At 37.4% G+C, this 25,794-nt stretch overlaps 1 protein-coding gene across 3 annotated transcripts in view; it reads left to right on the top strand.

The window, feature by feature from the left end:
* Positions 1–25,794, top strand: part of tmem67 (transmembrane protein 67) — a 152,038-nt gene that overhangs the window by 69,752 nt on the left and 56,492 nt on the right. For all 3 annotated transcript variants that reach the window (XM_051935495.1, XM_051935496.1, XM_051935494.1), the window contains exons 9-13: positions 12,317–12,425; positions 14,672–14,758; positions 20,660–20,725; positions 22,828–22,984; positions 24,753–24,870. In XM_051935495.1, the coding sequence (XP_051791455.1) occupies positions 12,317–12,425; positions 14,672–14,758; positions 20,660–20,725; positions 22,828–22,984; positions 24,753–24,870 (537 nt within the window). The remainder of the gene's footprint in view (positions 1–12,316; positions 12,426–14,671; positions 14,759–20,659; positions 20,726–22,827; positions 22,985–24,752; positions 24,871–25,794) is intronic.

Below are 25,794 nucleotides of genomic sequence, written 5' to 3'. Positions count from 1 at the left end.
TTGTAAGCTTCAGGGATTCTAGTGTTAAGGCTTCAAAAGAATGAATAAGTTAAGCGTTTGATTTTAATGCTTTCTTAGCTGTAAAGGATGTCTTTGAAGTTAATGCCTAATTACAACTTACAAAACATTATCTATTGCTTTGATAACATTACCCTTATAAGATATATAAGAGTCATTTTTCTGGACTGAAGAATTTTTATGTTTTGTTTTGTACTTTGCAGCCACTACAATATTCAACAAAGTATCTCTAGGAAAATAGGATTTACCAGTATAAATGTGCTGTCAGCTCACTGAACACTTCTTTTTCTCAAGAAACTTACTAGTCAGGTAGAATATTTATTACCTCCCATAGACCTGTCTTATTAGATGTCGTCTTCTTCTTCTTTCGGCTGCTCCCGTTGTAAATCGTCACAGGGGATCATCTTTATACATATCCTCCTGTCCTCTGCATCATGCTCCATTATACCCACTACCTGCATGTCTTCTCTCACCACATCCATAAACTTCTGCTGAGGCTTTTCTCTTTTCCTCTTACCTGGCAGTTCCAGCCTTCACCTATATTGGGAGAAAGAGGCTGAGTGGTGGCTCTGAGGCTAGAGATCTGCACTGGCAATCGGAAGGTTGCCGGTTCGAATCCCGTAAATGCCAATATGGACTCTGCTCTGTTGGGCCCTTAAGCAAGGCCCTTAACCTGCAATTGCTAAGCTCTTTGAGTAGTGAGAAAAGCGCTATATAAATGCAAAAAATTAAAAAAAAAAATAAATTATTAAATTAAAAAAAAATTAAAAATTATTATTAATTAATATACCTCTGCATATGTCCAAACCAACGCAATCTCGCCTCTCTGACTTTGTTTCCAAACCGTCCAACCTGAGCTGGCCCTCTAATGTACTCATTTCTAATCCTGTTCATCCTCGCCACACTTAATGCAAATCTAAACATCTTAAATGCTGCCACCTCCAGCTCTGTCTCCTGTTTTTTGGTAGCGCCACCATCTCCAACCCATATAACAAGGCTGGTCTCACTACCATCCTGTAGACCTTCCTTTTCACTCTTGCTGATTCCGGTCTGTCACAAATCACTCCTCACATTCTCTTCTCCACACACTCCCCATTACTCTTTACTGTTGATCCCAGGTATTTAAACTCATCCACCTTTGCCAGCTCTACTCCCTATATCCTTACCACTCCTCTGATCTCCATCTCATTTACACACGTTTGTCTTATTACTACTGACCTTCATTCCTTTCCCCTCTAGAGCATATCTCCACCTCTGCAGGGTCTCCTCAAGCTGCTCCCTACTCTCGCTACAGATGCTGCTGTTCATATAATATGTAAAACTAAATTAGTTGAAGAGTGGACTCCCCTTTCTTTCAAGATGTGTTCCAGGATGAGGGATTAGTATTGAAATGCTTCATCTTTGTCTGAATTTTTTTTTTTGCTTTTGAGAAAGTGATGTTTGTAAAGTATAGTTATTAAGTAAACAATATAAAATATTGATATATTAAATACTTAAACGTACTGTAGTCAACTGCTTGAAGTCAATGTGTGGAACATTTTTGTTTTTATTTACATCTAAATTCTATCTTCATGTATAGATAGCAGTAGTTTCATATTAAGGCTCTGGCACATTTTTGGAATGGTATTCAATCTAGAAAAGTGATAAATTCAGATGTGAGCACCAGTAGGCTTTGTGACCTATCAACCAAGTTACCCAACTATTCTATAACATTTCAGTAATTATTTACCACTCTGATGCTAGCCTTTATCATCATAAAATAGGTCATTACGATAGCAATTGATGAGAAGAATTCATAATTAATTGAAGAATGACATATTTCAGGGTTCCTCTAGAGTGGCTCTTTCTCTTGTATGATTTGGCTCTAAAACTAATCAGCACATTGTCATCTCACAACAGGCCTAAGTTTCAAGCTTGTTATTTTTCCTTCTAGCCATTTTAGCTCTAGTCCATCCTCAAGAACTGTGACACACAGACACACGCACAAAGACAGGCACACAACACCCATCATCGAGATGTTTTGTTTTGTTGTTTTTGGTATCAGGGATCCTTAAAACATCGAAAACTGGAGATAGAAATTTTTGATGATTTGCTCCTCCCCCATAGACAATAGGGCGCAAAGCAAAAATAAAGAGTACTTCTTCAAAACACAGCCCTACGGTCCTGAAATAAAAGGGATTTTAAAGTGTTGAAGACCACCAACATTATGATCACATTGAATATGAATTCTGAACATGTAGTTACCATGTACTAGGGCATTATAAACAGAAGCTGTCATGGATGGCAAAAATAAACTGTAGACACTGTGTACGTGTTCCTGTAATCCTCAAATAAAGGGAATGGAAAATGTAGGCAAAGTTCAAGAGTAAGGGGTGTTAGACAAACATCTCATGATTTTATTGATGTTAAATAGTTCATCAGGGTTTATATTGTAAAGATTAGCATAGGCTGGAGATTTGTTTTGTGTCCAGGGAGACATTTGAGCACTTTTGGTGGGGTCTTAGGCTAAAATTAGTATTGCTTCATTATACTGTGGGTTTAAATAAATTACTAGAGTAATAATTACTTGTACTCACTCAAGAGCACCATCCTCTGTTGTTCTCTTTCAATCACATTGTGAAAAACAGCATCTCCAACAAATAAAACACAAATCGCAGCTTACTGTTACATTCTGGTTTGGGCTTATCTCTTAATTTGCTTTATTCTTTCCTTTTTAAGTTTATTTGTATTTTTCTTACTTCAAAAACTGCGCAACATTGCTTTTCAATTAGTATTGGGATTTGCACATTGACAACAGTATGTGTTGGCTTTTTCAAAAACACAAGGCCATGCATTGATAAAACAAAAATTTAGCATAATCTGTTTATTTCAGATTTATTGTCATATGTAGTGTACAGTGATCCCCCACTATATCGTGCCCCAGCTACATCATGGATTTATTAATATTATTATTATTACTAGGGGGTTTTGTTTGCCCACCCCCGGGTTTGGTTGTTGCAATTTGCGTCAATCACTTAAAAACCTGTACAGCTGCTGTCCTTTTGTCACTTCGTGTCTCCGCTGCTACGTTGCTAGCATTCTGAAGGAGGAGGAATGAATCCGGGAGTGGGGGGGGGGGGGTTTAGTGTGACAGCTGAACGCATGCTGGCTTGCTGCAGCTGCTGCTGGCAAGCTGCATGTTCTGCTTGTCATTGTTTTAAGAGCTGGGAGCACCTGAAGTTTGTCTGCTAAAAGCATTCCAACAACTGATAGGCTAGATATCAGTGAACTTGTTTTAAATTGTTTGTAAGTAGGGCGTGACGTGCAAAGGTCACCATCTCACGGGTTTTGCTTCCTAAGATTGTATTGTCTAGTCTTGCTTGTCGTCAAAGTGTCTCTGAGATGATCTGGTCTCGATTGCTTCACTCCGCCCCCTCGGAGGTGCGCTACACGCCTGCCTTTGCGTCTCTCCTGCTCGCGTTGTGAAGGGGTGAGCTGAAGGCACGCTAAGCAGAAGTGGACAGATCAGCTACTGGCTTTGCGCTGCTTCTGCCAAGATGCCTGTTCTGCTTGTAGCTCTGCGCATCGATCTTTTAAAAGCATGTACAGCAGCTGTCCTTCTGTCTCACTGCCTTATCTTGTGTGACCGTTAAAATGTCTCTCGCAGGATGTCAAATTGTCTTCTGAGAAGATCAAGCCTCTCTCTCCCTGCCAAAATTTTTTTATAATAGATGTTACTCAAATCCGTAGCCCAACATCCACTTATCATAAGTGTTTACAAAGTGTGTTTTAATAAGTTTATATGTGTTTAAAGCGTGTGGGAGGGGTATTTTAAGGTGTAAACTATAAAAAAAAAAAAAAAAAAATGTTTATTTATATGATCTTTCTATACAGTAATCCCTCGCTATATCGCGCTTCGCCTTTCGCGGCTTCACTCTATCGCGGATTTTATATGTAAGCATATTTAAATATATATCGTGGATTTTTTGCTGGTTCACGGATTTCTGCGGACAATGGGTCTTTTTAATTTCTGGTACATGCTTCCTCAGTTGGTTTGCCCAGTTGATTTCATATAAGGGACGCTATTGGCAGATGGCTGAGAAGCTACCCAACTTACTTTTCTCTCTCACGCTGACATTCTCTGATCCTGACGTAGGGGGATTGAGCAGGGGGGCTGTTCGCACACCTATACGATACGGACGCTCGTCTAAAAATGCTGAAAGATTATCTTCATGTTGCTCCCTTCTGTGCAGCTGCTTCGTGAAGCAACATGCTGCACTGTGCTTCGCATACTTAAAAGCTCAAAGGGCATGTATTGATTTTTGATTGTTTGTTTTTCTCTGTCTCTCTCTCTCTCTCTCTCTCTCTCTCTCTCTCTCTCTTTCTCTTTCTCTCTCTGCTCCTGACGGAGGGGGTGTGAGCTGCCGCCTTCAACAGTTTTGTGCCGCCGTGCTTCGCATACTTAAAAGCCAAACGGCCCTATTGATTTGTTTGCTTTTCTCTCTCTTTCTGACATTCCCTGCTCCTGACGCGCACTCCTTTGAAGAGGCAGATATGTTTGCATTCTTTTAATTATGAGACGGAACTGTCATCTCTGTCTTGTCATGGAGCACAGTTTAAACTTTTGAAAAAGAGACAAATGTTTGTTTGCAGTGTTTGAATAAAGTTCCTGTCTCTCTACAACCTCCTGTGTTTCTGTGCAAATCTGTGACCCAAGCATGACAATATAAAAATAACCATATAAACATATGGTTTCTACTTCGCGGATTTTCACCTTTCGCGGGGGGTTCTGGAACGCAACCCCCACAATGGAGGAGGGTTTACTGTATTGCAGATTTTCACCTATTGCTGATGGGTCTGGAACATAACTTCCGCGATAGGCGGGGGATCACTGTACACAGAAAACTGAACTGCATGCTTGGCCAGGGCTGTGGAATATGAGTCTAAAACAACTATTGAGTTACTGGACTATGAGTCAGTAAAAATTTACCTCTTTTTTTAATTTTGTAAGTTTTGTCTTTGTTTAGTGTTACTCAATGTTTGTAACATTTAATAAAGAATATTAAAAAAAACAGTATGTCATCACTATAGCCTTTAAAACCAAACAGTTTTGGGTGCTAAAAAGTAGACTGATGATTCAAGATGGTAGTGATAAAATGATTTGTATCTTGTGTGTTGTATGCTTTCAATCAACATAGTAAATATGCTACCTAGAAATTTTGATTTTTCAGCTGGCCTAAGTTACGCAGGTTGCCGTCAGTACATGTTGGCGCTTATCTTTTTCTGTCAGGTATGTGGTGTGGACGAATGTCATAGAATGTGGTGCATGCACCTGTCACGAAACACATTGCTCCCAGTCACTGAAATGATTGTAATTGTGTCCTGTTGCCAAGGCTGATTTTCCTTTAATTCATGAGCTGCGTTCATGTCAGACCAGGGGTTTGATCGGTCACCTGTTCTTGTCATGTCAGCTATGTAGCATGTTGCAGGGTGGGGGAGTCTCCTGTCAGTGGTGTATGCATCTGTGTTGTGAGGTATGTTGCACATCAGTGGGGCATGCTGCTGTGAATATACTGTCAGAACATGCACCTAGAGGCACTCTGCCACGTCTGTGCTAGCTGTGAGAGGGACTCAAAATACAGTTTTGGTCCCAATATGCTCCAACCATCCAATACATAAGTCATGTTGTGTGTATAACGGAATAAGTTGTCTTTTGAAACCAAGGTCAAGCTTCAAAGGCTAGTTGTGTAATTTTTTTGTGTGACAGACAGACCAGCCTTATGATTTTATTCCTTTTCCCGTAGTGTGAATATGCATGAATTATCAGTTTCTTCCTTCAGTCTGTAGTTTAAAAAACTGAAAATATGTCAAATATACAATTGCATAAGAATACAATAATATACATTTTCAGACAAACACATTTCTTTGGAAACAAAACACAACGTAATTTACTAAAATCTAAGAAATAATGCATTAATTAGAAAGCAAGCATGGCCTTAACAGATGCAGTATGCAAGTCATCATACCAATGCTAAAAGAAAACAGAAAGTCAAAACACTATTATTTGTCCTCAAGTATATACAAAGTCAGTTTTCTACAAAAGGCTGTTGCAGGCCTGAGTCATTGCTGAGGTTTGTTGTGGTCTGTAAATTAAAACAAATACTGGCCCATTCACTTGTTTTCACAAAAACAAAACAAAGAAAGCAACTATTGCTCAAGTAGAGTATGTACTCTGGGTTCACCTGTCTTGTGGGCTCTTTCTCACCTCAAAAATCCTTTGCAAAGTCTGTGTCCTCAGGTGAAGCTGGTAGTCTTCCTCTAAAAATAGCATTCTGGGCAGTGATCAAAAGCGTCCCATCCCAGAACTTAATTACTGGGATGTCTAACAGACGGACTATGAACATTCACCATTCCAGTGATGGCTTGATGCATTTATAGTGAGAACTTGCTTTTACACACCCCCACACACAGTGTGTTTCTCTGCAGATTCCTCCTTGGTGCTCTCTGTTGTTCATGTTGGCTTTAGCTTCCTGGCACAGACAAATATATTTATGTATGAATCACTGAATCATAGCTACAGTGTCCTTAGTTGCAATAGGAGCACTCTTGCCACTAGTACAGAGAATCCTATGACTGTCAGTCCCACAACTCTCAATGCTTTTTTGTAACAAGACCCCTGAAAATCTACTGCAAGATTCTTTTGCAACTTATTTTAGCTTCCACTAACTAATGCAACTGTTACCCTCCATCCCTCATGTACTAGTACTGAGTGATAAATCCCAACATACTGCAAATCCTTTCCCCACACTGTTCTCCCTACAAATTCAGTGATGACTTATGTTTATACCCACTGCTTGTTTTATGTGCTCATCCTTCTCTGCCTCTGATTGACCAATAGCTATGACCAGCTTACACTTGTAACCTAGAGGATACAAGAAGGTTGATCTGTTACAATTTTTCTGAATCTTTCTGCCTTCTACCAGACTTTTTACTTATGTTTTAATTACTTTGCATCCTTTGGCAAAGTCAGGAGGTTTCATATATTTGTCAATGTGTTTCTTTATAATTTCAATATATTTATGTGGATTTTTTGATGTTTAAAAGTACAAAAATCAAGGTTAAAATGTAGTTTGCAATTTAAAGTATCTTTTAAAATGTACTATTTATATTAATAATTAGTGATGAGTGAATCCCACGGAGTTCACTTCACCCTGAGTTTGTCAGAATCACAGAGATGTTCAGTAACTTTGTTGAACTCTGCAACATACATTGAAGTCAATGGGAAAGATGGAATGGAAAAAGATTTGAGTGGATTATAATAATGCAATTGTGTTGTAATTGTTCTCGAGGGCTAGTGAAACATCTACCAGCTATGCTGGACAAAAATGTGATCTAAGCTGTAAGGCAGCAGTGCTAACCATTGTGCCACTGTGCATCAAGCAACAAAAAATGCAGAGTGAACAGTAACTACAAACTAGAACAAATTACCGAAATATAAGAATAGGTAAAAAAAATATTTATCATTGAATTCACAGAATTCCAGTCATGGAGAGCACATTAGCCACGTGACAAAGCTGGGATGTAGGATTTTCTCATTCTGTTGTTTGAAGTTACGGCTTTGGGTGCATGTGGAATGTCCTTTTTTTGTTTCTGCTCACTGTGCACATGGTTTGAACCTTTTTCTGCCATCAAGAAAATAGAAGCACCTCGTAAGTAGTAGTAAATCTTTTCTTGTTATTATTTCATAGAGTCTTGTGTCGTCTTTCTCTCTTCCTTTAAGGCTAATTTTGCATGCATAGTTAACCATGTGGCACTGCGGAGACTAATTGAGCATACAGGGTTTATTGGCAGTACTCATATTTTCCTTATGGCCAATGTACCCCTCGAATTAAAATACTGGAAGTTTTTATTTATTTAAATATAAACACATGGTGCAATAAGTTGAAAGTTCTGTGCATGGGTGCTATGACTCTGTGATGTCACATTGCGAGGCCAAAGCATCATGGGGTGCAACAAAAAAAGTTTGTCTAGGTGAACAGCATGGCCAAATTTAAGGAACCTATTCAGCAAACACGGCATATTCTCTGCAAAAAACTCTTCGGTGAATTTCACAGATCAACGCATAAATCATCAGTGTATTTGTTTACATTTTCACTTTCTTTTACTGTATTTGTAAAAAGTTACAAATGTTTCTGTTTGTAAATGGAATTAGGTGTTATATAACCCTAAATGGAATATTTTGCAGCTTAGTTCCTAATTATGCATTGTTGTGTAAACAGTAAGACTGTTATCCTCTGTGCCCAGTGTCATGTCACTAAATTTGAAACTATTGCATGGCCTCCAAAAAGCATGAGTATATAAAGGAGAAGACATTCATCCCTATGTCTTAATAAAATTCCCAGATTATAAAAATAACATGATCCTCATTATAGTTACATTTGTTAAATATTTTAACTTGTTGCCATTTTTGTATTTTTTGTGGTGCTGTGCTGGATCACTTAGTGTCATACCCTTATTAAATTTTGACTCCCAGCCTATTGAGTGACATGTGCAAACAGTTGAAAAGTCATGTGTGAAGACAGTAGAAAACAGAGCTTTACCATTGTTTGATTACAGAATGCTCCTGGATTTAGTTTAGGTCATTCATATTTTGCATATTTCATAGAATCATAATTCTTCAAAAACTTTTTAATCTTAGTAACTGTGTTGTCATAAGGTTCCCATCATAATATACAGTGTAAATATAACATTTTCTTGGTGGGGTTTATTTTTTTTCTTTTTGTAAATCTGTGCAGTTACTCTGACTTGTCTATGAAAAAGAATGACATATAATAAAAAACTTACCCGAGTTGAACATTTTTATTGCCTTTTAATGAAAGGGAATAACTAAAAAAAGAATGCATCATTGGCATGCAGGCTGTAGTATTCAAATCAGCAGAAAGTTTAAAATAGATAAAAAATAAAGGTAAGAAACAATAGAGTCTTGATAAAAGAAAGGTGCTTTACCACTAGCATATTCAGAATGTTAACCAGTATTGCAGAAGAAAGTAACTTTTATATATTGTGTGCATGCTACACAATGTTTGAAAGATAATTTCTATTCATGACTAAAATACAGTTCCATGCAAAAATTTAAATACCGTTGGCAAATTACATATTTTTTTATGAACATTTTAATGTACATTGACAATTTATTCGATGAGCTGAAAAAAATGCAATAAAATAAAAGAGCAAATGTGACATTTGCAAACATTTGTATATCCCTTTAGTTGTAAGGTCTCAGAGCATGTTAGATTGTTAGTGTGGTCTGGCTTAGCTTGTTAGGTGTTAGTTTGGTCAAGAATTGTCAGCTGAAATTTTGTCAGCCAAATAACCTCCCCCCATATGAGTACAATTATCCTATAAATAATTTATATGGTTATATCAGCTAACTCAACTCATTTTTTGAAAAATCAACTTAATACAATTTCTTTCAACAGGGCGTTTAACTTACCTTAAAATTCTGGCTGTCTCAGTTTACCCTCTTTGTCCAGATGCTCAGAAGGATTTGTGCTTGTATCAAAAAATATTTTATTTGTTCAGGGTTTTCTTGTAGTATTGTATATGTTTTGTATTTTTATTGTGGCTTATTGTCTCTTATACTTAAGTCAAGATTTATTTTTACTATATTTATCTTAATTTAGTGTTTTATGTGGATATTATTTGTATCCAATGTTGTATATACCCTGTTGTTCATTTTGAACTTCTGTGAAGAGCTTTAAGCATGGAAAAGGTGCTGTGTATATATATATATATATATGTATATATATATAATATTTGGGGCAGCACGGTGGCGCAGTGGTAGCGCTGCTGCCTCGCAGTTAGGAGACCTGGGTTAGCTTCCCGGGTCCACCCTGCGTGGAGTTTGCATGTTCTCCCTGTGTCTGCATGGGTTTCCTCCGGGCACTCCGGTTTCCTCCCACAGTCCAAAGACATGCAGGTTAGGTGGATTGGTGATTCTAAATTGGCCCTAGTGTGTGCTTGGTGTGTGGGTGTGTTTGTGTGTGTCCTGCGGTGGGTTGGCACCCTGCCCAGGATTGGTTCCTGCCTTGTGCCCTGTGTTGGCTGGGATTGGCTCCAGCAGACCCCCGTGACCCTGTGTTCGGATTCAGAGGGTTGGAAAATGGATGGATGGATATATATATATATATATATATATATATATATATATAAAATATAAACTGCTCAAAAAAATGAAAGGAACACTTTTTAATCAGAGTATAGCATCAAGTCAATGAAACTTCTGGGACATTGATCTGGTTAGTTAAGTAGCAGAGGGTGTGTTAATCAGTTTCAACTGCTTTGGTGTTAATGAAATTAACAACAGGTGCACTAGAGGGGCAACAATGAGAAGACCCCCAAAACAGGAGTGGTTTAACAGGTGAAGGCCACTGACATTTTTCCCTTCTCCTCTTTTCTGACTGTTAGTTTTGCATTTGGCTACGGTCAGTGTAACTATTGGTGGCAGAGGCAGGCTTCTCTGAGTAAGGATGGGTGGTGCTCTGCTTTATATATATCTTAAACATGCTGTGCACACAAAGTAGCCCAAGAATATCTCACAGTGGGAAGTGATCTTAAAGGGGCAAATTTTCTAAAACAAGAATTCAAACAATCATACCTGGTTATATAAAATGTTTGTAAGCTGTGATTTTCATCAAAGGGGATGTTACTAAGTACTGATACAGTAGGGTGTTTAGACTTTTGCAAATGCCACATTTACCCTTTTATTTATTTATGTATCTTACATTTTTTAGTTTATGAAATAAATCATAACAGTACATTAACTTTTTCATAAAAATGACATTGTTTTAGGTTGATGTCAATTTACTATTTCATTTGAGATGTCAACAAAATGTGTATTTTTGTGTTAAACTGTAAAATCTATGTCAATGTACAGTAAATAAAATGATAAATTGTATTTGGCACAACTTAAAGATATTTAAATGTATTGCATATGTAAAATATGTTGCTGTATTTGATATCTAAAATTCGACATTTGTGTAAAGTGAAGAATAACAAAAGTTTGCATCACAAGCAATATTTGTTCAAGAGTACCGTTAATTAAAGTGTGACTAAAAGCATGATTTCCAGACTAAGATGTTTGAGTGGCAAATGATGTAAATGTAAAACAAAATCAGAAACCAGTAAAAAGGCAACAGTCAGGTAATCTTGCAGTTTTCCTTAATGGAACAAATAAAGATACATTGTCTACAGAGCAAAATTTGGGAGCCTGAAATTCTTAAGAAAGTATTGAAAAAACATGGGTATTTCTTTTATTTTAAGTTCAGAAGGGAAAGTAGTAGTAATCCATCACAATTAAATGTTTCGATGACTGACCCAGAGCTGGACAGAAGAGACACTTCAGAGACTGAAGTAACTCAATAGAAAATTTAAATAACTGATATCGGACACAGAGAGAGAGAGAGAGAGAATGGGAATGAGGAAAAACGCAGCAAAGGTTTTTTCCCTGGCTAGGGGCGCTCACTCATTGAAGCTCAAACGTTAAGGTCTTTTATACATTTTAAAGTTACAATATAGTCCCGTATCAGTCTCAAATAGATATGTCCTGTTTTCATCAGTGCTTCTTAAAATATGTAGCTGCAAACACAATATTCAGTTCCTTAGGATAGCCAATACTTTTTAGTACACTTAATGGTACAAGTTCTTGAATTTTTCTTGTACAGTTTTCTTATAGAAGTTTTCTCCTGTGTGATGGGGAAGACAACCACACAAAAAACTCCAGATATTAGAATTGACTTATAAATCCTTTTGGGGAGTAGAAAAAAAGTATATGAGTCCAACTAGAGAGACATTGATTACCTATTGTCCTCCTTTCTTGTTGAGGCTTATAGTTTAGTATATTCCATATTTTGTCAGTGTCAATATACATTGTCCATATTATAGACTTTGAAGTTGACAGTACAGGTCCTGGCTTTCTGTCCCAGCAATATATTTTGTCCTGGTTCTCGCTCTCTCTCCCTCTCTCTCAGCAAAAGCTAATTATGAGAGTCAGGGTATAGTCAGTTAAACTGTTGGGAATCTTCTTGGTCTTCCTGTGAGCTCAAAGTAAACTTGGTAAAACAAAAGAAAGCAATTGACATTTTCATATGCAGATGCACTTGGCAAAGTTTGCATTCAACATAATATATTGAAATGGCTTTATTAATGTTTGACTTACAGCTTCACATTTGTATTTGATTCAGCTTATTAGCACATACACACACTTGTAATGTTATCATACTTTGTGAATATTTTGAATGATATGTAGTTTTTCTTTCAGGAGGACCAACCTTCCATGGTTATTTTATGGGGAGCAACCAGGATTAGCATCTCGTGTCATTTCAACTGATTTTATCCCTATAAGCTTTGGTTTTAAGAGTTCAGTTCAGGTAAATTATTAGAAGCTTTCATTATAGTGTTGAGTCTTGACAATACATTTGTCCTGTACTATTTTATATTTCCTCATGTTTACTTGAAAGAGAAAGTTTACCTAATTTCTGTATGACGTGTTGAAAAATTAAATAGTCAGTGTGTATGTATAGTATCAGTATAGTAAAGTATAGCATAACAATAAGTAAGCTTGATGCTATAGATGTTTTGGTGTTGGGCGATATGTCTCATCAATGTCGTAACAGCCGCGATACATTCTTCTACATCTGTGGCGAATATACACTTGCACCTCAGAGATGTTGGGTGACTGCTCTTATGAAGAAAGCTTATCATCTGCATTTCGGCTGTAAAATTGGTGATCAAGACAAGGAATGGGCGCCTCACATTTGTTGTGCGACATGTGCTGTCAGTCTGAGAGCCTGGCTATGGCGAGAACAGAAAAACCATGTGACGGGCTGTTACTTCTGTTTGACTAATTTGTCTGGTTTCTCTGCCAAAAACAAGAAGTCAATTGAATATCCTAATCTCCCTTCAGCAATGAGACCCGTGCCACATGACGACAGTGTTCCAATTCTGAAACCACCAGAGGACTGGACCTTAGACGAACCAGATGAAGAAACTGCAATGCAGGGTACTGACAGTAACATTGACCTGGATTTTGAATCGTGCTCATGAGGCAATCCACGTCTGATAATACAGTCTGAATTGAACGATTTGGTCGGTGATTTGGGTCTGTCAAAAGCAAAAGCTGAGTTGCTGGGTTCGAGACAGCAGGAATGGTGTTTGCTGTGAATGGTGATCACAACCCAGAAGAGTGGCGTCTCTTCATTGATTCGTCAATGTTTAGCCTGAAAGCTGTTCTGCTACACAATGGCAACGTTTGTCCTTCAGTACCTGTTGGCTATGCAGCACACATGAAAGAAATGTATGAGAATATGGAACTGTTGCTGAAGCACGTCCAGTATAGCAGGTACAACTGGAATATCTGTGGAGATCTTAAAGTTGTTGCTCTGTTAGTAGGACTGCACAAAGTACTGTTGTTTCATCTGTGAATGGGACAGTCGTGCCAAAGAGTCGCACTATTCTCGACAGAACTGGCCACTCCGTAAAAAGTTAGTTCCAGGACAGAAAAATGTGGCACATGAATCGCTTGTCGAGCCAGCAAACATATTTTTGCCTCCTCTTCACATAAAACTGGGACTCATGAAGAATTTCGTGAAAGCACTGAACAAGGAAGGCGAAGATTTTCGTTATTTAAGACAGATATTCCCAAGAATAACTGACGCCAAGATCAAAGAGTGCATTTTTGTTGGCCCCCAGATCAGACATGTTATGAGTGACAAGTGGTTTGAAGATCTGTTAGTTGTGCCAGAACAAATTGCCTGGAAAGCCTTCAAAGACGTTGTTGACAATTTTTTGGGCAATTACAGAGCCCCAAACTACATTCAGCTGGTAGACAAACTTCTCAAAACATACAAGACAATGAAGTGCAACATGTCACTCAAGATACATTTCCTCCACTCACACTTGGACTTCGTCACTGACAGCACTGAGATTTGCGGGGAAGAACACGGTAAAAGGTTTCACCAGGACATTGCTACGATGGAGAAACGATACCAGGGCAACTGGAATCCGTCAATGCTTGCTAACTACTGTTGGACACTGCAACGTGATGCACCAGACATTGAATACAAAAGAAAATCAGGAGCAAAACACTTTTAATTCTGTTGAATTTAATAGCCTATGCGAAACACAACCATGACTAAATACGTTATTGTCAATAAACATATAAATGTCTATTTCTCAGAGTTCCTACGTGATGCAGTAGGTACCTGTCACAATCAGCGAAAACTTTTCAGGAAGCAAAACTTTTAAAAAAAAATTGTTGTGCAGTGTTATTGGTACAATCTGGTGTTAAGTGATTCTATGGATATCACAATAATATGCACATTCATTCTTCTGTAGTTGCCATGTTCTTTAACTTTTTTAATGTGTTTCCTGTAACGTCTCCCAATTTTATTTAAGTCTAAAGACACAGTATTTGGTTTATTAATGACCAGATTGTTCTAGTTTGAGTTTATATGTGAATATGGTTTTGCTTGTGCACATATATCCAGAGAAATACAGTTACACCACCCTTAATTCTTTACCTACACTTAGCAGGTTTAAGTTGCATTTCTCCATGATTTCAAATTTGATTATGTATGTTTTGAAATGGATTAATATATGATTTACTTGTGTGCAGGACACAAGGTTACAGTTTATTGCAGCAGTCTATAGTGCTGAAGGAAATTTTTTAAAGTGGCAAAATGCAGAAGGAGGTACACTGCAGGTGAGTTGCCTAAAATTATTTTATAAAACTGTTTTAAGGTTAATTTATGTTTGTACGTTAAATATAAATTTGTTTAAAGTAATAATGAATTAATTTTACAATTTCTGTTCCATTGCTATATTTATGTTATTCTGCAGAAAGTTTGTTTAGGTCTGAATAAAGCTTCAATTTCCATTTTCTCTAACTAATCACAGAGTTGCAGTGGAATCATTTTAGATGTTACTGATTTATAAATCCAGTTGGAGATTATCTTCTAAAGGTAGCTTATGGGATACCCTAGAGCCATTCATTCTAATTTAGTCTAGTTTTTGTTCCGATTTTTTTTTTTTTTTTTTAATTTCCAGTTAAACTGTTCTAATCCGTGTGGAGACTGGCTCGGACACAGACAGGCAGACACGCTCATGTCACCTAACACATGTTTATTATACATATTGTAGCAGTAGAGGCTTTTATCGACCTCTTCAACTCTCAGGTACCACGCCAAACACCAGGTAAAAAAAAGACAAATTATTATTAAATAATAATACTGTGCACAAAGCACCCTCCACTCCACACTACTCATACAATAACCAATATTCTCAATACAATAATCACTCCTCCTCTCCCAGACACTTCGCCACCCTACCTCCCAGCTCAGCTCAATGTCTGGGTTTTCCCAGCGTCTTTTTATATCCCCTGACCCGGAAGTGGTTCCTGTCCCATAATCCACAAGTCCCCATTCCTTCCGGGTCAGGGTAAAAGTCCTTCTCTTCAACCTGGAAGCACGTCGTTTCTCCTGTTCATGTGACCAGGACGTACTTCCAGGTTATAGGGCACATAACAGTTTGTCAGCCTCCCTACAGCGACTCCTGGTGGCCCCCATGGTATCCAGCAGGGCTGTGCATACAAACTACAAGGTCCATGAGGCCCTGCTGGAATTCGGGGAACCTCCATGCTGTTGGGACAGCTCCACCTGGCGGCCTGGGGGTGAGGGCCGGAATAGTTAGCCGGCCATCCATCACAATATTTACAAAGTTATTGTGCTCACAAACCCCAAAGACCCCAAAGTCCTGGCCGCACAACAATGCCTTTTCTCTTTTCAGGCCGCCTCCTTGCCTTCCTCCTGACATCATCCAACTTCAACCCAACTCTTGCCTCCGTCTGAAAGGAGGCGGCCCCTTTTATACACACCCAGATGTGCTCCAGATGCTCCCCGGAAATCTTCCACCAGCACTCCCCAGTGTGGCGGAAGTGCCAGCTGCGTACCCGGAAGCACTCCGGGTGTCCCCTCTTTTCTTCCCCCCAGCACTTCCGGGTGTGGCGGAAGCGCTGGGGTCCAGGGTCCCCAAGGCATCAGGGTGCCCCCTGGCGGTGGCCACGGGCACCCTACAAGGTAGAGCTTCCAAGCTCTGTACCTGTGGCCCCCAAAGCAACCAGAGCGGTCGCCCCCTCGTGGTCTGGAGGAGACACAAGTCCTCCTCCGGTCCTCCTGGGCATCCCGGCCGGGCATGAACCCCAGCCGGGTGCCACACTGATAACTTTGTTTTAACTTTTTCAATTTTTTTATCCACAAGAAATTGAAAAAAAAAAATGAGTTAGACATTGTCAAACAACTTGCATTTATGTTTTTGATTGCTAAACGGCAAAATGACAGGTAGCATGGTGGCACAGTGGTAGTGCCACCCATTAAATTCCGAACACCCATGAAATTCCAATGACACCTTACCGCAATATTTCTTTTTAAAAAGATGTTTAATGATTAAATCCATCAATCCAGGGATGTGTCCATTCCAGCAAGCATTGGGCGCGAGGCAGAAACAATCCCCTGACAGGGCCACAGCTCATCGCAAGGTGAATACAAACACACACATACACTAGCGTCATTTTAGCGGCACCAGATCCCCAAATCTGCATATCTTTGGAAGGAAACCAGAGCACACTGTGGAAACCCAGCAGGAAAACATGTAAACTCCAAGCAGGGAATACCAGCGACGTGACTCCTTGTGAGACAGTAGTGCTACTGCTCCACCACCATGTCACCCCCATGTGTGTAATTATTAACAGTATTCATTATTTAAATGAAATTAACGATTTATCTGTAAAATGTACCATACATACTTTAAAGCATTTCATCATGAAAATGATATCAAGTATAAATCTAAAGATTCTAAATTTGCAGAGAGTTGGAATATCATACATTTAATGTGTTCTGTGTGGTGATCTATTGCTGTTTGCCGCTACTGTCAGGTGAAGCGGAAGTCCAAGAAGCTCATAGCAATTAAAACCTGGGATGATGTTTACGATGAGGTTAAAGTGGACATTTCGAGATTAAAGCTGAAATTTCACCTTTAATCACAAAATACACGTTTTCACCATGTCCTTAATTTTTTTTCTCTGTGGCTCAAATACAGCGCTTGTATATTATGTTGCTGTTGTGAAGTTACAAAAAAAAAAAAAGGGAAAAAGATGGTATGTGAGACTTATAAAATGTATTGTGTCATTACGATCAGGAATATGCGACGCTTGAATATAAGAGCACCATGAATGCATCTGTATGTTGGCATTTTGCTTCACTACATTGAAACGCGCACATCTATCCTGTAGGATCCACATAGAAGCTTTCTGTCACACGTAGATAGTAAACGGAGAGTCTTGACGTCACATTCCAACTTTTATCACACTGCGCCTCCCTACTTTTTGCTGGTACTGCGCATGCGTCACGTTAATTTCTGAGGACCTGCTCAGAGGACGTGTCAAATGAATGCTGGAAACGCGTGGCAGCCACAATGCGTGCGTGTACGCTTTATGAGCATGAAGTGTAAATGAGCCCTTAGCATATCTCTGATTATGTTAGGCTGTACTTGTGCCTCTCAAAGTTTCTTGTGAGGATTCCCCATTCTATGGAATGTCACTGTATCATGGCATCTCATGTTGCATGACAAAAAAAAAACGTTGATGGCTTCTTCACAGTATAATCACCCCACCACCACCACACACAGGAACCCCCACTGAAGCAATCAACTGTGGCATGTGAGATTTTTTTATCCGGTTTTCTATCTCACTCACCACAAACCCCCACAAGTCAGAAACAAGTGCAATTACAAATAGGAAATAGAATCAAGTTGCAACCTTTGAAGGGATGTGGGGGGCTTTTGGGTGGGAATATCAAGTGTACACAATTAGAAAAGGGATAAAAAAATCTTGCACAACTCTCTTGATCCCTTTAGTGGTGAGGGTGGGGCAGATTATATTGTGAACAAGTCTTATTTCTCGCAACCCAATGATTGGCAACACAAAAGTGGCCAAGAAACAGTGGTTTAGATGTATGTGTCTATATGACTAGCTCTGTGCTCAGTGGTTTGCTGTGCCCAGAGGTGCCAGGAAATCCATTGTCTTCGCAGTCCAGCATTGGAAAAATCTGGTATAAAAATCTATTTGTGTACTTAGTTTATTTCAGATGTGAAATGCAAGAAAAAAGAAACAACGTCAAGAAACATAAATAAAAACAGAATAGAAACAGAACTTCTTTGCTGCAACTGCAATGGAAGGCAGGAGAAGATGTGTAAATTGCATCACAAAAACCCTAGTCTATTGTATGAAATAAAATATTTTGCTGTGTTTAGTAGTAAAAAGAAATTGGGTGAATAATGGATACATAGTTATTTGTACAGTTACAAATTGGTTACTTGTTTCAGAGTGATATATAGTGTGTGTGTGTGTGTGTGTGTGTATATTTTTCCAAAAAAAAGCCTGCTACTGCAATACTTGTTTTGAGAGATTGTTTAGATGCAAGAGACTAAATGTTTCCAAAAAGGGACACTGTTTCCTTGTGCAAAACAGTATAACTTTGCAGTGCTATGAGATATGACATCTAAACTTGGTACAATGATAGCTGATAGATGGAAGCAAAAATAAAATTGATTTCAGGGTCGTGCATCATAAAATAGTTTGGTTTTGTACTGCAAAATATAGTTTTTCGGAAAGAAATCCCTGAAACACCAATCATTTTGTGTTTTATTTAGTTAAAATTGATGTAATAATAATAATAATTTTTTGCATTTATATAGCGCTTTTCTCACTACTCAAAGCGCTCAGCAATTGCAGGTTAAGGACCTTGCTGAAGGGCCCAACAGAGCAGAGTCCCTATTGGCATTTACGGGATTCGAACCGGCAACCTTCCGATTGCCAGTGCAGATCCCTAGCCTCAGAGCCACCACTCCGCCGTAAACAAATCATATACTTTCTTTTAAATTTTGAAGCATTGTACTCGCTACTTTTCAGCCATTTGCAGCTCCTTTATTACATAGGATTGATTTTTGAGTATGTAATACTTGTGCAATAATGCCAAAACCCCTTAGTACATAAGGGGGTTAAGAAAATGGATGGATGGCAAAATTTAATTCTGAAGTTGTGTTATTTCTTCTATCTACATTAAATAACCATAATGACAAAGTGAAAACATGTTTTCAGAAAGGTATGCAAATTTAATAAAAACCTAAAACTGAAATCTCTCATTTATATAAGTATTTAGAACCTTAATTCACCCCTTTGCTGTGGCACCCCAAATTGTGCTAAGGATTGTGCTTAAGCACATTTCCTAGTTGTGGTAAAGTGAGGTATGTGGCTAGTGGGAGTATTTTAAATAAATAATTGTTGCTGTCGCGTCTTTGGTGTGGGGGAGTGGTGGTTTAGCAAGAATAGTTCCCATGCACGATGTGGATGTGAGTGCCCCTGCACTTAGTGCGCATCTGCAGGATCGCCCATGACTCTAATTGGTGCTCGGAGCTGCTGATTACCATAGCTGTGCCACAACCCTGTTTATAAAGGGAAGTGTGAGTGTTAGGGGGGAAGGAAAACAAGAGAAAAAATGGAGGTTAAAGAAAGGAAGGAGTGACAGAGAACCGGTGCAAGAAAAGGAAGCAAATGGACAGGAGTGGAGCCCTAGAGAGGAACATGTGTGGCCAGTGCTTTGGAGGCTGAAGGATTGCTCCTGCTGAGTGATCGGGTATCAGGAGCGAGTATTGTGCTCAGGAATGTACTCTCATCGAGAGTAGCCAACAGAGTGGCAGCAGTGAGAGGATAGAGCATGCTTTTGCCAAGTCGAGCCATAAAATACAGCAGTTGGCATGGTGCGGAGCAGGGCTCAGTAGCTCCCTAGAAGACGCCATGAGACAGGGACACAGGCTGGAACTAAAAGTTGTCTGCATCTGCTGGTGGACTTCTTGGTCTACAAGATTGAGATGAAGAGAAGTCAGTTTTAAAGGGGCACCAAGGTTCAGTATTTTTAAATACAGTTTCCTGCCCGTGTGTTAACATCATTTTACTGGATTGTTCGACTGATTTTTAATCTCCACCAGTTCACTTTTTATTGGATTATTTATTTATTGAAATTTGCACTGCACTTTTAAGGACACTTTTGCTTGGTTGGTTGTTAATCAAAGCTCTAGAGCGCTTTTTACACATTCTCCTTGCTTTGTATGTGTTTGTCCTCATCTGCCAAGCTCATCTCAGTCATGACTATAATGGTGTTGGGTTCAAGAGGCTCCCAAAATTGAAGTGGGAGCATGGAGCTGACCCGCACCATTACACTAGTATGTAACTCCCCATTAGCAAAGCAATAATGGTGTGCACAATTTCTTATGAGTAGAGGTAAAATAATATCACATGCAGTTTAGTGGTTAAGGCTTTGGAGTTCAAACCCTGGGATTGTGGGGTTAAATCTCAGTACTGACACTGTGACCAAATGCAAGACAGTTCATCTGCCTGTACTCCATTTGGAAAAACAAAAGAAATGTAATTACTTGTATCTGTCAAATGTTTTAAGTTGTCTAGGATAAAGGCATCAGTCAAATTATAAGTAATGATAATAAAAAATAAGGTAATGTTTGTTTATTTTTTATATATTTTTAAACATTTTTACAGCTTTGTTCAGACACAGCAGTTAAGCTTAATGCAGCCTTCAACTTTGGAACTACATACCGTCAAACTGCAAGTATCTTTTTTTATTTAGTCTTATTAGAATATGGCTTATAGTACTCTTGAGTATCTTGTATGTGTGCATGTGCATGCACACATGTATTCCATCTCACTCTACCAGGTTTAGACTAAGAGCCACATCACAATGGATTTGAATCAGAAATACAGTCTAAAAGGTAGATTAGGCAGTATGACAACCAATGAAATATTTGGTGAAGTCTGGCATTTGGCATAATTTGACACATTACATGAAACCAGTATAGGATTAGATAGGAAAGGTGTTTAATACTACAGGTATTATTCTTCTTTAAATCTTCCATTCCCTGCTAGTGTTTAATTATGCATGTAAGAATTATTAGGTATTATATCTTTGTACATTCAGTGCTATTTGTTCATTGTTTTATCTGAAAGTTGTTAAACCATGTTTTTATTTTTTTTCTGAATGTTGCTAAGAATCAATAGGTAGGAATCAAAAGTTGTAATTAAGCTATTTTTTTTTTTCCCAAATGGGCCTTTGATATATGTAATAGTATCATGTTAAGGGAAAGTAATCAGCAAGAAATTTTTCTGAGCTGCCTTAATTATTAGAAGTCAGTAGCAGGATGTTTTTGTTTTAATGATCATTGCTGGAAAAAAATTAATAAATATCATATGGTTAAAGAGTCTAAGTAAATAGGATTCTTGGAAGAGGGTTAGCTCACAATTTCTTTTATATTTTCATAGGACACAATTCACAACACAAATAGAAACTAATACTGTACATATTGTATAGTAGATACTGTATTATGGTTGTAATATTGTACATAAAACAAGGCAACTTCATTGAAAGCTCATTGTAAGAAAGTAATAAAATAAAAATAAGAACAACATCATAGACAGCAACATAAAAGATGTAAACTCTAATCTGGAGTCTAGGATAAATGTTACAGATCATGGTGTTTTTTTATTCTCTCTATTTCCAATTTTGTAGAGATTTAATTTAATTTGTTTTCATTTAATTTTTTTATGGTTCACTTTTATTTTAATTTTTTTTATTTTAGTCCATTACTTCATACTGGGCACTGTATTTATTTAGAACTTTCACTGTGCTGTGCCCTATTTCTATATGAGGTACAATGAACCAAACACTAGGCTGGTCCCACCTATTCCATTGGTTAATTGTTCTAGCTATCTTGTAGTCAACAGCTGAGCCGTCTCATATGTAATTTTTTTCAAAACAACCAAGATATTTGTTGGAACTGCTTTTTTTTTTATCCTACTAACTTCCTGGAAACTTCACATACCTAAACTTAGAAAACAACAACCTCTTCAAAATGACTGAGCTAGACTTAGACTTCATACCTTATTCTGTCATATCATTTAAAACTGGTTTGATCACAGGGACATCAGTGTCTTACGAGAACATACTGTTGACATTATCTATGCTTCAACCTGTCAGTTGTCTGGCTTTGTTGATATACTGTATTACATAGTATTTTCTGAACTTTTACAATTTACCAGTGTCTTTATGTGAAGAGCCTGCACATGTTAAAAGCAGCTTTTGTTAACTCTCACCACATTGATACAGTTATAGAGGAAAATTCACAATAAAAATTTTAAATATCTTTACATTCTTTGAAATGTAGATCACATTCTGACATTTTGACTACTTGACTATATAAAAGTAACACTATTTGGATTGAAAGTCTGTAGCCATGTACTCATAACCAAGTCTGAAAACTACTGTTTTTTATATTTTTAGACTAATTAGTTATTATAAAATATTACGAAGTGGCATTTAAAAAATGGCAAGCCCTTCATATTACTTGTATTTGAAAGTTAGAGAAGAAAATGCTAGTACCTATAGGCTGAATAAAGTATGTCTACCTGAACAGGCTAAATTACTGCTTCTGCTGACCTAATGTGTATAAAGGAGACTTCTCAACAATTTTAAATGCAGTAGATTTAAATAATGTTGTTGATGTGAGAACAGCATTTCAGTGATGTAGTTTGTTTCTTACACTTCTATATTTATGTAAGTGTGAAAAAAAAGTTCCTTTATAGTGAACCAGCAATCAGGTGTGGTTAATCTATAAAATATTTGAGTTAATCTATTTTTTTTTCTTTTCTTTTAGTGTATCCTTCCACTGTCAAAGATTTTAACAGATTTTGCAGAGCCAGTGTTTTATGACATTTACATACATTTTAAAAGCAGTGATGGTGTGAGCAGTCTCTGGGCTGTACCTGTTTTGAACCTGAATCTACAATATAATGGGAAATTTGTAAATCTTGGTAAGTTTTATGAGTCTACACTTAGAAATAGTGTTGTTATATTATGATATGAGATGAAGGCATGACTACACTGTTGTTTGTTATATGTTCATCACATTGCTTAATCTAACATTTGTAACACATCGGGGCGCTATTCCATGAAGTGCACTTATGGTATCAAGAATTATACGAGTAAGCCCTGCTTGAATAGGCCTTGTTCTCCAATTGAAGCTGAGTTGTTTCCACAAACAACAAGTTGTTAGCTGAAGGTGGGCTTCAGCAGTCCTTGGTTATGCACACTTGTGAGACTTAAGCAGCCCAGAGAACTGATTGTCAATAACCTTTACCAGGGCTCAAAAACACAGATGTAGGTGCAGTATCAGCAGATTGAGTTCCTGTGACTTTAAGCGTGAAACTGTTGTGATGTATTATGGGACAGCTTTGAAAAGTTAAGTTTTAACTGTCACAAAATAGAAGATGTAACAGAAACGATAGCAGTTCAGCAGTTTATCAAGAAATAATAGGTAAAACCATAATAGCCCAATGCCTAAGTGCATTATGGTTGTGAATTTATGCATTGCATAATAATGATGGCATTATTCACATTAAAAAAAAAAAGTAAATGTATCAGTTTGTGCATGTCATACTTGAAACATTAGCAATATGAAGCGCATTTGGCACATATTGAAAATTATATAAAAGAACATACTTCAGAACTCATAGAATATACATTTATATGCAAACATATATTGCGCACTAAGCAATCGAAAAACCTGAAACTCCTGTTACTGGTACAATGCTCCAGTGTCAGTCTTACTGATTAGTTTGTCCCCATCAGAATGTCAGATTGCATAATAACGACTGATTATATGTGTTAATGTCATTTAAAAGGACTACGAATGATTCATATTTTACATACAGTACTAAGTCTCTAATTAGCTTGGCTGGTCCATTATTCACACATGAGTGCAGTCTGTTGCGCCAATGGCATTTGTAAAGCTTAAATAACATTATCTGTGGTCACTGATACGACTTTGGATAAATGCATTTTAAATAGAATTATCAATTAGTCACTGACAACAGGCATGATAACATATGACATAATTTAAATGTCATTTATTTTCAATGAATAGTTTAGGTTCTAATATATTTTACCATTTTGTAATTAACATGCCAGATTGATTTAAACAATAATTCAGCAACATTAGATATGCTAAATAATCCCAGAAAATGTCTTTGAAGTTTAATTTATATCAAGCAGGAATTTCCTGAACTTGGAATACACAACACTCTGCTGAGCTTCATCTTTGGCCTGGTATGGAGCAGGCTAAGACATAACACTTGTGCTGGTTACCAAGTGTGATTTTTCTCTAATGCACTAGTAGAACCAAAATTGGCTCAAGCACAGCACCTCAATTCAAGTGGGACTTACTTGCTATGCATGCATTATGGAATTCCCTCCCACCCAAACCTTCCGATTTAAGAGTCATACATATATATAGGATGGTTTAAGTTTGGATAGTATATCTTGCCTGATTTCTATTTATGTTTTAGCATTTTATTTTCTAGTAATATTGTATTTACTTTGCTTTTTATACAGTATTTAAGCTCAACATGCTGGCCTTGGAAGACGAAGTGGCGCTAAATAAGAATTCAGTGAAATTAAAGTTGCACTAGATATTCATGTGTCATTCACACTTAACTGGATTTAATTTGCTTTGATTTGCTCAATCCAAATAATAAAATTATGCTAACAAACAGAAACTAACCTTAATTTGTTCTTTGCAAGGCAATAACATGAATGACTGGTATTTGACTCGCCGGCTTTTTCTGGTGGATGCATTAAGTGGTCGTGAAGGTACTAATCAACCTAAAGTCATTCGAGTTGCTACAAAACTAAACATTAGGTAAATATATTTTGATGAACTGGAGAGCTGTGCTATTAAGCTTTTAAAAATTTTACGTGAACATATAAATAAGCTTGATTTTTAGCATTTTTGTGTTGCATTTATAAGTTAAAGTCTAGATCTGGTTCATTTGCTTTTAATTATTTTTAATTTCTTCTTTCCTTGATCAAATATATTACATTTTTAAAATTTAATTAATTTAAAAATGCATATATTTTACTTCCTGCAAGTTGAGGATATTGCCAAAAGAAAACTAACCAACTTCCTTAACTTTTCCTCACTCTCTACTACAGAAATGTTTTCTAGTTGCAGTAAATGTATAGGTAGTATTTCCAAGCTATACCAGTTGTTTTGAAAGAGTGCACCTGTATATAGTCCTACATAGTAAAAGATTTCAATTAGTATTTTAAATTTAATCCTGTATAAAGTGTTCTTTCTCTGTTTGTATGAACTCCTTAAACTGACAAAGACTATTCAAAATGCATCATAATCAAAAGACTGTTGTAAAAGATGTCATCTGCCGCCTGCTTTTGGAATGTCCTCTGATCAGACCTTATTAAAGTATAATCTTTATTTATGGATTCTGCTTGGGTAGTAGCCAGTAAGACCTTACTGCAGTGTTATCTTCTCATGCACAATTGGAAGGATCATATACCTTAATACAATAAAAAAGCATGACCTATTTTTCTTAAAATCAGAAAAAAATAAAAGTATTTTATAATGAACAGTTAACAACTGCTTTAGACTTTGTCAGGCATTTATCAATGTTTTTCTCAGTTAATTAATGCATAAACACAATTAACTTTTGGATATGAGTGATTACTTCAACTTAATTTTTTTTCATTCTCTGCTCTCTAGACAAGTACTCTTTGACTCGTCTCTAGTGAAAACCAAATTACATTGGAATAATGTAACTGAAATTCT

The sequence above is a fragment of the Erpetoichthys calabaricus genome, chromosome 13, assembly GCF_900747795.2.
Source record: "Erpetoichthys calabaricus chromosome 13, fErpCal1.3, whole genome shotgun sequence".
Taxonomy (NCBI): Eukaryota; Metazoa; Chordata; class Cladistia; order Polypteriformes; family Polypteridae; genus Erpetoichthys; species Erpetoichthys calabaricus.
The sequence above is the reverse complement of the archived record's forward strand: the minus strand, read 5'-3'. Positions and strand labels throughout refer to the sequence as shown.